This window comes from Brassica napus, chromosome A10 (assembly GCF_020379485.1).
Source record: "Brassica napus cultivar Da-Ae chromosome A10, Da-Ae, whole genome shotgun sequence".
NCBI lineage: Eukaryota > Viridiplantae > Streptophyta > Magnoliopsida > Brassicales > Brassicaceae > Brassica > Brassica napus.
In genome coordinates, this window is record NC_063443.1 from 9890778 (window position 1) to 9901437 (window position 10660).

The 10660-nt window shown below is 35.9% G+C and overlaps 2 protein-coding genes across 4 annotated transcripts; both read left to right on the forward strand.

Moving 5' to 3' along the window:
• Positions 1-852: 852 nt before the first annotated feature.
• On the forward strand, positions 853-5651 carry LOC111201422. Its single transcript, XM_022693264.2, has 14 exons — positions 853-1133; positions 1432-1472; positions 1743-1943; positions 2044-2141; positions 2371-2564; positions 2661-2842; positions 3033-3377; positions 3492-3556; positions 3796-3844; positions 3955-4090; positions 4222-4306; positions 4407-4476; positions 4836-4976; positions 5194-5651. Exons 1-14 carry the CDS (start codon positions 1031-1033, stop codon positions 5479-5481), a joined length of 1998 nt encoding a protein of 665 aa, XP_022548985.1. The 5' UTR covers positions 853-1030; the 3' UTR covers positions 5482-5651.
• A 207-nt stretch (positions 5652-5858) lies between these two features.
• Positions 5859-9435, forward strand: LOC111201421 (dihydrolipoyllysine-residue succinyltransferase component of 2-oxoglutarate dehydrogenase complex 1, mitochondrial). 3 transcript variants are annotated; one of them, XM_048742844.1, is made up of 15 exons: positions 5859-6008; positions 6244-6319; positions 6418-6492; positions 6628-6685; positions 6762-6780; positions 6860-6927; positions 7202-7276; positions 7400-7455; positions 7580-7624; positions 7706-7966; positions 8075-8169; positions 8285-8375; positions 8461-8571; positions 8679-8873; positions 8962-9435. In XM_048742844.1, exons 2-15 carry the CDS (start codon positions 6260-6262, stop codon positions 9151-9153), a joined length of 1401 nt encoding a protein of 466 aa, XP_048598801.1. In that variant the 5' UTR covers positions 5859-6008; positions 6244-6259; the 3' UTR covers positions 9154-9435. The 3 variants fall into 3 exon arrangements, with proteins under 3 accessions (XP_048598801.1, XP_048598802.1, XP_048598803.1); XM_048742845.1 differs by having other exon boundaries at positions 6875-6927; XM_048742846.1 differs by lacking the exon at positions 5859-6008 and adding an exon at positions 6102-6116 and having other exon boundaries at positions 6875-6927.
• Positions 9436-10660: the final 1225 nt, after the last annotated feature.

Here is a 10660-nt window from a genome sequence, read left to right on the forward strand (position 1 = left end):
ATTGATTAAATACATGTTTTCTTTATTTGATTTAATGGTTCACTGGTTTGCAGACTGCTGCATCATGTCATATGGATCATCTAGGACGCTAGCAGTTTGGTCTTGGTCTGTGCAGGACCGGCTCAATGGTGTCAAGGATCCCGGAGAAAAAAATTCTATACTATTATTTTAAAAAAATTGATAGATATTTGTGTTTTTTTCAAAATACCAGTAGTATTTTTGAAAATAAATCTGTAAAAATAAAAAATACTTTCATATACAAAATTTTTTGAACCTTTTCTTGTTTTTAATAAAGAAATATATGTATTTTTTTTAGATCGAATCCTATCTATTAAAAAATAGAGGGACAACAGATTGGAGCCGGGGTGCTTATCCCCCTATCTAAGCCGACCCTGGGCCAGTGCACTCACCTTAGAGTCTATCACTCGTTGGTCACCCTAACCATTGGACATTGTACCACTTTTCTTTCTTGTTTCTTCATTTCCTTTCAAAAATTCTCAAAGTAACCATTTAAAATCTTTATATACACAAATATATGCATGCTGCATGCAGTATTTTTTTAATAATATCTAAATGCAAATTAACAACCTAAGATAAGTAAACAATAATTAGCTAGAACCATTAAAAATGCAAAATGTCAATTAGGAAAATGATTATTCTAATACAAGAAAGTTTATATTAATCAGAGGGTAAAAAATCATGTGCTACAGTAAGAAAAGTATCTAATAGAAATCATCTCTTGCAACCAACTAAATTATAATTCTAGTCAAAAAAAAGTTATGAGGATAAGATTTTATGAAAATGGTTTTACATCTGGATTGTATACTGCAACAACATTAATCTATCTCATTATTTTGCATACTAAAAAACATTTTAAATAAATACAAGTGTCTTCCTAAAATCGTCTGCTTTCTCAACGGCGACTTTCCATAGAATCTCTATCCCCTCGTTGATTGATTCTCAATTTCTTCTTCTCCTCACTTTCAATGCCGTCTCGTTGACAAGGCTTAACTTCCAGGTGCGCACGATAATGGATGCGCCGCCGCTGTCTTTCGTCTCCAAAGCTAGAACCGCTTTCAATTCCGCCGCTGCTAAAGCGGAGCGCGTCTTCACTGATCTTAAATCCGATCGAGGTTATATCTCTCTCTCTCTCTCTCCCTCTTCCCGTAGCTTCCGCTTCAATTTACTTAATTTTTTTAATTTATTTTCCATTTACTAAAATTTGACTGATGCGTAGACGTTGATTTCTCGACCTCTGATTTGTGTGCCTTCTCTCCTGTTTAAATCCTTTTTCCTCGTTTCGATTGAATCCAATTCTATTTTGGACTCGCTCTCGTGTCTAATTCAATTCTATTTCGGTGTGTGTGTGTTTTAATTGGTGATGTTCATCTGATTAACTCGAGTGTTTATTTTTTTCTCTATAACTGGAAGAGGAGGAGCAGCCATCGACGAGGAATGAGAATGACTCTAAGGTAAGAATGTTATGGAACCATCTTGGGGCTATGGTATAATTGATTTAATTTCAATATGTGGAAAATGAACAGAAAACGAATATCAAATGATATTAGGATTTGTAACAAGTAATCTAGTCACCCTGGTTAGAGAAATGCAGAATGTAGAGTAGATATGTTTTCTTTTGGAATGGTGTGAGAAAAGCAGCTTACTTGAACCATTACTGAGACTGTTAAAGAATGTTATAGGAAAACAATATTTCAGCATTTCTTGGCATTTTCACATTTCAGGAGGAGAATGAAGTGAAGCCTCAGGGATGGAGAACTGCACATATTAGGAAAAAGCAAGAGTGGCAGAATAAACTCAAAAACTTGAGAATTGGAAGGAAAGAAGTCGTTGAAGATAAAGATACGGCTGAAGATTCAACCATGCTTGCACCTTTCTATGACCAAAATTCGCTTATTCTTAAAGCGCAAGAGCAAGAAGCCAAGGTACTACCGGTCTACTTTTCCAGATCACTTTTTGTTGCCAAAGCATGCCATTTGTCTTTAGTTTTGATTTTTTCTTTTTTTTCCTAATGGGAATGTTTAGGCATCTGATGTTGGTAACTTGATACAAGTTCTAAATGCTGTTGATGTGAACAGCATTCCTCGGGGATCCATTGTGAAGCAGCTGGCTGTAGCCATCGAGTGAGTCTAAACATATGTTTGACACAGTTTTAATTCCTTTCTTTTTGTTTCATGTAGTTTCTGGCTATAAAGTTTTCAAAAGAGTCAGTTATACTCACTGAGGCTTGAATTGTAAATAATCGACAAGGCTGAAGTATATGTATTTACAAATTTTCTGTACTCTGGCTAAAGCATATTGCTTTGTCCCGCTCTGCATTCGTTTTATTTCCTTTTTGTTTTTTTTTTCCAGAGCGGGAAAAATGGCTAAGACTATGAAAGAGTTTGCTGCATCTTCTGGAAGTTCATCACCAGGGAGGGACAGAGGGGGGTTAAGCCTCTCTGCGGTGAAATCGATGGTTCTTGGTGAAAAAGAGGATAAAATTGGTTTTGATTCAAGAGACGAGGAAAAACTTGTTTCTCTTATAAATGCCATGTTTAATGTTGGTAGGTCTACTCTACACGGGAAAATTTATCAAACTATATACCAGTTACTGCTATTTATTTTCCTGCTGTTTTTTAATTTTGGCAAGTTATTCACAGATGGTAACTTCCTCGTCAGAATGATTGTCTCTGATTTGGAGTCTCCTACCAACAGAGCATCTTTTGCAAAAGATCTTCATGTTGCTCCGCCTAGTAGCTTTGTTGTTAAGCTAGCTGAAGTAATTGGAAGTTTTACAACTCCAAGCAGAATGGCTTTGTTCTGGTGCAGGGTTGTTGATGAAGTAAGTTACTCTGTAGCATATGTTTGGCTTTAAATATCCCTCTTCACACTTCTAGTATGAAATTTGCGTATGTATTAAGATTAGATGGATAGTTCACTCTGTTGGTGTATGTTCCTTGGATAAGTCACTGCAACAAATGTAATATACTGTAGCTATTTGATGACCTCTCTCAAATTATCTATATGTGCAGCTGAGGAGATTTTGGAATGAAAAGAAACACATACCATGGATACCCCTAGACGAGAATCCAGATTTGAAAAGTTGCCTACTTCACCAATGGTTACAAGTTATAAACTGCTGTCTTGGCAGGAAAGCACGTTGCATAGCTGCTTCTGAAGCATTAGATGCTGTTATGAGACAAGCCAGTCCAGCCAATGAAAAGTCAGATATTTCGGAAGCGATGGGTTCTCCGGTTTCTCTTTTGTATGCTAAAAGTAACACCGGAGAACTCATACTTCGCCTAGGCATCCACCACCAAGTTGAAAACTTAACAATGTTGGAAACTGGTGAACCTGTTTATGCCCCAATAACTCAGGTTCATCACTTCCGTCATAGTTGAAAAATACTTTTGTTATCTTCACCTCTCTCTTTTTTTAAAAAAAAAATTTTCACCTCTCTTAAGTGCTACTGTTTATTTTTTTCCATGTAGGAGGGTCCGTTGTTGACAGAAGATCTGATTAAAGAAACAGAGGAACTAGTATTGCGAACAGGGAGGTGAGTGCAAATGATTACTCCATTTAGTTAGCAATATCTTTTCTATGGGATGTAAAACTTAATCAATCTGCTTCTCTATCATGAGTTGACGATTAAAAGACCAGGGATAGACTTTAGATGATTAAAAATGGACGTTTTTATCTGGTCTAGTAATCTCTATTTCAGTTATTAATATTTCATATATTTTTCAGATATCCAATTCCTTAATAGATTAGATTGTTGTCTTTCTTATGGTTCAGCATGGGGGCTGGGTGTTCTCAACTCTTGTCTGACATGCAGGCTTTCAAGGTGATTGTTTCAAAGTTGATGTTCTTAGTGATGTTTGGAGTATAAGTGTTCATGTAAGGGAAAAAAAGTTGTTGCTGATATGAATTTTGATTTGTTTGTGTCACGTTTAGGCAGCAAATCCTGGATGTATTTTGGAAGATTTTGTGAGATGGCATTCTCCTCCAGACTGGACTGGAAATGATACTTCTTCCGGAGATGACTCTTCTCCCCTACGAGGTCAATTAAGCATCCGGATGCAAAAAGAAGGTTCGACCTTTTCTCCTGTTTTTCTGTTGATCACTATTCACCCATATCTCAGTTCTTCCCGTGTGAAAAACATACTAGTAGTAATCTTTCAAGTCTCATTTCCTTTGCAAATTTTACGTACGTGTTCTTAGGTAATTTGTGGCGCGAGCTGTGGGAAACAGCTAAACCACTGCCTGCGGTTAAGCAAACACCTCTCTATGATGAAGATTTTGCTGTGTAAGTGTCAATTATATGTCACACCTTAGGCATAGTGGTTAGTAGATCATGTGTTTGATCGCTCATGAAGATCTTGCCTGTTGCCATAAATATATAACAGGGAAGGAATCTTGAATTCTTTGGAAGACATTCCGCCTGTTGAATTTTTCGGGCAGCTTTTTGTTTCTCTTGTAAGTTTTCCCATACTATCTTTCTTTTTTTTTTTTTTTTTTTTCATTTTCCTGTATTCCTAAGGTCTTTGTGCGGCCCTTGTCGAGAAGAAGAGTCTTTAATCAGTCAGCGATATTTATAAGAAGAGTCGAAAATGCAGTTTATGCTTGAATCCTTGAATTCAGGTCTTATAGTATTTAATCTGGACTCCAGGAAAATGAAAAAAAAATGTAGTCTCAAATGCTTCAAACTTGTTGCTGTGTTACACAGATGGTGATATAGATTAAAGAATCTTTTGAGAAGAAAAAAAAACTTACAATTAAGTATATTTGCTACAGACAGCACTTCTGATGATTGGGGTTGGTTGTAAAATTTACAGGTTGCCCTGGGATTTGTAATGGCGGAGCCAGTAGTAGCCACAAACGATGACTTGTCAAAGCTTTTCTTCGAGTGCAAGGATTATGTAGTCGCGATCTGCCAGGGAGACGCATGGACCGATAAGCTTGATGATCTCTGTCAGGTACGTACTATTAACTATATGCACATGCTTACAACCCTGTACAAATATTAGAAAGTCTCACGTAGCTATCACCTTAATAAAATTTAGAATGTTTTATTTAACAGATGACAGAGTAAAGGTTATGTGGATATGAACTAACATGATTCAACTGAGTCATACATTCGAATTCCATTTAATTTCTTGATAGATTTGGTTTCGTTTTCTTTGATATTGATAGGTGTATGAAACAGTGGAAACAATGTTAGTACGTCCAGAAAAAGTGTTGAGATCAATGAAGCAAACAGAGGAGTCGCCGTCAGGTGGGAACGAAACAAAACGGCGGTTCAGGCGGCTGAGCTTCATCTTCCGCGGTAAAGAAGGAAACAAGAACAGAGTTACAACAGAAACAGAACAGAAAAGTACGGAACCGAGCCCGCGGCAGTCTTTCTCGAGTCTTTTTGATGGAAAGTCGTCTTTATTTGCAAAGAAACCACCTAGACCTGCTGAAAATGGGACTCTTGTCTGACTCCTTTGATATTTATTTTATTTAATTTGTTACATCTGGTTTTGAGTCATTTCTCAATATATATTTTTTGTTTGGTCTGGGTTTAGGTTGTTAAGTTAATCAGTTGGTTGATAACTGTAAATTTATATCATTCAAAAACATTTCTCAGTGAGAGGGGAAGTTAAAGTTGATGGACTGGAATGAATAAAAAATGAGAAAAGCTTTTGGTCTTTCTGTGTACGTGTTGCCGGAAGCTTCTGAACGCGTGACCTAGCAGCATGTCTGCGTAAGATGGGGTTTTGGGCACATGGGCCGGTTGCTACTAAAACGGCAGCGTTTTGAAGCTTTGTAAATTATTCATGTAATCGGAAGAAGCATAAGTAGACACGTGTAACAATCTTCCGAACTTGCCATATTCTTGTAACTTGCTCAAAGCTAGCTCTCACAGAAAAGTCATATGCATTTCCCAGTCGTCATTCCATTCAGCAAACCCTAGCTTTCTCACTCCGCGTTGAAGTTTCTCTCTCTCTCTCTCTCTATCTCTTTTGGTTAGATTCCTATCTCTCCCTCTCCCTCTTGATTCATTTTTGTTGTTTTTTGGATTTTGCGTCGTAAACGGAAAGATTACGAATCTGACTATGGCATGATGATCGGAGGTCTCTGAGAAAGTATTGGATAGGATTATAGAATCCATTTCATTTGTGTTGTTTTCTCTGTTTGTACGATTACAAGTGTTGAATCTCAGCGACATCTATTGATTTTGCTTTTCGGAAACATTTACAGAGATTCGGTGCGGGGGATGATGTTGCGTGCTGTCATAAGGAGAGCTTCCACTAGAGGAGGCTCTTCTGCTTCTTCGGTTAGTTTCCTTTTGTTTTCAGATTCGTCCATCTTTTGTGATTTGATTTTTCCGAAATATGATCTCAGTTTCGATTGATCTCGCTCTCTCTCTCTCAGGGATTGGGGAAATCACTGCAATCTTCTCGTGTTGCAGCATCTTCACAAAGCTTTCATTCTCTTTCAGCAACACAGGTAACGTTTCTTCTTGATCCGGTCGCATATCTTTATATCCAGATTATGTCTTTTATCACTTGATTATCTTTGTTACATGAGAACTCATAATACTCTATTCCATGAATGAACTAGCGTTTTATTTAAATATTACAGACTCTTGTGCCTCGTGGAAGCCATGCTCGTAGCTGCTTCCATCATCGTTCTTGTCCAGGTCTTTTATTACGTTGTCATCTATTGGCTTAGTTTAGGTTCTTTAATCTAACACTCAATCCTTCGCTTTTTTTCAGGGTGTTCAGAGTGCTCCAGGTTAGGAACCTCAGTTTTTTTTTGTTCATGCGTAGAATTCAATCTCCCCACGTACTTTTATTTATATTAATCTGCGTAGGACTGTTCTTGCCAGCTTCCAAGGCACAACCCTGCAAAGATGGGTCAGGCCTTTCTCATCTGATAGTGGTATGGTTTACTCTAGCCTAAGATAATTCTCTTGTTCTTTAATCGAGTTTTTTTATGTTTGTTTCACATACTCTGGAACCCATAGGTAGCTTAGCCAAATGACCCTTCATAACTGCACTATCAATATTTTGGATAACCGACAATATTCATTTAATTTCTGCTTCATACTTTTATGAAGTGTGTGAGGCTATTGTCTTTTGGTCTCTACTGTAACCTGTCACCGTACCTTATATTTCTAGCCTTTTTGATACACTTTTTGTATTTGTTACTGAAGGAGATGTCGTTGAAGCTGTTGTGCCTCACATGGGTGAATCAATCACCGATGGAACCCTAGCCAACTTTCTCAAGAGTATGCTTTTCTTTGCTTTATCATCTTGTCGTTTCTTTTCAGTGCATATATATATATATATATATATATATATATATATCTAATAATATTCTGTTGTTGGTGCTTCTGATATTGTGTTTGCAGAACCTGGTGACAGAGTAGAGGCTGATGAGGCTATTGCACAAATTGAAACTGACAAGGTGTCAAACAATTACCTGCTTTATTCTTTCTTATGTTCTTTTTTCTTCCCTGTACATGTTTAATGTTTTTCATGTTTCTGGTGTAGTTTTTATAACTTGGGTTTGATTCTTCTCTGTGCTTTAGGTGACAATAGATATTGCTAGCCCAGCAAGTGGTGTCATCCAAGAGGTAGAATATTTATGCTCTTTTTAGTTCCTGTGGTTCTTCTCCTGGGTTCCTATGCCTAATTGATTTTATCTTTTTATGCAGTTTCTTGTCAAGGAAGGAGATACTGTGGAACCGGGAAATAAGGTAGCTATTATTTCAAAGTCTGCAGATGCTGTGTCTCATGTGGCACCCTCAGAAAAGATACCTGAGAAAGCTACTCCCAAGCCTTCTCCTCCTACTGAGGAGCCCAAGGTTGAAAGTACTAAAGCTGCGGAGAAACCCAAGGCATCACCACCGCCACCACCGCCGTCTAAACAGTCAGCGAAAGAACCGCAGCTTCCTCCTAAGGATAGGGAAAGACGGGTATGCAAACTGTGTCATTTAGTCTATACGTCTATACTATGTCTTTGACAGAAAAAATCTATTTACGTTCACATGAATTGATGATATGGCATCTTAACAACGTTGCAGGTTCCTATGACAAGACTCCGCAAACGTGTGGCAACTAGGCTGAAGGACTCTCAAAACACTTTTGCGTTGCTTACGACATTCAATGAAGTTGATATGTGAGTTACAGCTAAAACCCTCATGTTGATGTCTTTTATCAATATGAAATTCTTAGATTGCTCTAATAACTACTCAACTCTTAGCTCACCAACATGATATTGCTTTCTCACGTAGGACCAATCTGATGAAGCTCCGATCTCAATACAAGGATGCATTTTTTGAAAAGCACGGAGTGAAGTTGGGGCTTATGTCTGGTTTCATTAAAGTACGCTTGAAAAGTTTCCTGAACTAATTAACGTTTCAGAATTCTACAGATAAAATAAAGTATATTCTTTAACCCTTTATTTCAGGCTGCTGTTAGTGCCCTCCAGGCCCAACCAGTAGTAAATGCAGTTATCGATGGAGATGATATCATTTACAGAGACTACGTAGATATCAGTATTGCTGTTGGTACCTCTAAGGTTTGTTTCCGCTATTCTCTTGATAGAGAGATCCAAACATTGCATGATTATACCATCTAGGGTTGAGAGGTAGAAGTGATTGATCCTTTTTTTTTTTCTGTGTCCAGGGTCTTGTGGTTCCAGTAATCAGAGGTGCTGACCAGATGAACTTTGCGGACATTGAGAAAACGATAAACTCTCTTGCTAAGAAGGCTAATGAAGGAACCATTTCAATCGACGAGATGGCTGGAGGATCATTCACAGTATCTAATGGTGGTGTCTATGGAAGTCTCATAAGCACTCCTATCATCAACCCTCCTCAGGTTCGGTTCGATCTTCACCATATTAAAACCTGAATAAGGAACGATTTTTGTTCCCCTTACTAACGCAAACCAAATCTATCATTTGTAGTCTGCTATACTTGGAATGCATTCAATCGTGCAACGTCCAATGGTTGTGGGAGGAAGCGTAGTACCAAGGCCAATGATGTATGTCGCACTGACGTATGATCATAGGCTTATTGATGGAAGAGAGGCTGTGTATTTCTTGCGCCGTATCAAGGATGTTGTGGAAGATCCTCAGAGGCTTCTTCTCGATATATGATGAAGAATAAAAAGATCAGAGACCTCAAGAGATGATAAGTCTCTTTGTCCCTTTTTACCAGTTTCCTTTCAGGTAAACCGTTACAGATATTGCAATCTGTGAATGATACTTTTGAAGAGGAGTTTCTTAATAGTTCCAAGAGTTATTGCCGTGCAGGGAAAGCATCGGTGCATTGAGTTTTGTTATTTAATATACAGTTTAAAAAAAATGTTACGATTTTTACTTAAAAATAATGCCACTGATTTTTATCTTGGGTAAAAAGATAAATCATTTCCATCGAAATTGTTCATGATGTGATTCAAAGAATAAGCACTTTTCGTTCGGTAACTCTGACGACCTAACAAATCGGAAACAAAAACAAATCTGTGTTTTAGCTTCTTTAGTCTTAGGAATCACTCAAGCCCAAGATAGATTCTAGTTTGAGAAATTATCTAAAATACCACAAGTTAGGTACCACTTTTTAAAAATATACCAACAATTTGAAAATACCACAAGTCAGGTATCATTTTTCAAAAATATACTAACAATTTAGATTTATGATTTAGAATTATTTTTTAAAGTTTAGTACCAAGGGGTTAGGGTTAGGTTTATAAATGTCTTATAAATATTAAAAAATTAGCTTAGTGTTATTATATAACAATTTATGGTATTTATGAAAATAATCATTCATTAATGGTAAATTTGAAAAGTAGTATCAAACTTGTTGTAGAATTGAAATTTTTTCTTCTAGTTTTTGAACTAGGGATGGGCGTTCGGGTATTCATTCAAATTTGATTTGGATCTATTTGAGTTTTATTTTTGCCATTTTCAGATATAATTGGGTTTTGGAACAAAAGATTTTAGCCCTATATGGATATATAAATTTTGGTTCGGGTTTTGATAACTCGTTTAAATTATTTTTAAAAAATTAAAATTTATATATACTTAAAAAATTTCAAAATCTAAAAATGAAAATAATATATAACATATAAATTTGAATAATGTAAGCCAAAATACCTACTTAATATAAAAATTGTTTGGCTGGGATATTTGGATAAAGATTCAAAAGATATTTTAAGTATTTTGGTTTTTTGAATATTGTTTAGATATTTGAAATATTTATTTTTGAATATTTGTATATATTTTTTATTATTTTGGATAACTTTAAAATATTTTATATATTTTGGATATTAAATCTAAAAATAACTAATATAATTAAGTATATAAAATTTAAGAGAATTGTCAAAAATGCCACATTTATAATACTAATTTTCATATTTACTTTAACTATTTTTATCCTCAATTTAAAGAAAAAAAATACATTTACAACCCTATGGTTAACTAATGTAAATTTAGGGTTTAGAGTTGAGGGGTAGGTAGGGTAGGATTTTTGGAATGTGGAGTTTAAGGTTATAATAAATATATAAATAAATACTTTAAAATTTGAAAAATAGTTTCAAAAATAATTTTTGAAAGAAAAGTTCAAAAAATATATATTAAAAAGTTCAAAATTTCAAAAAGTATAATT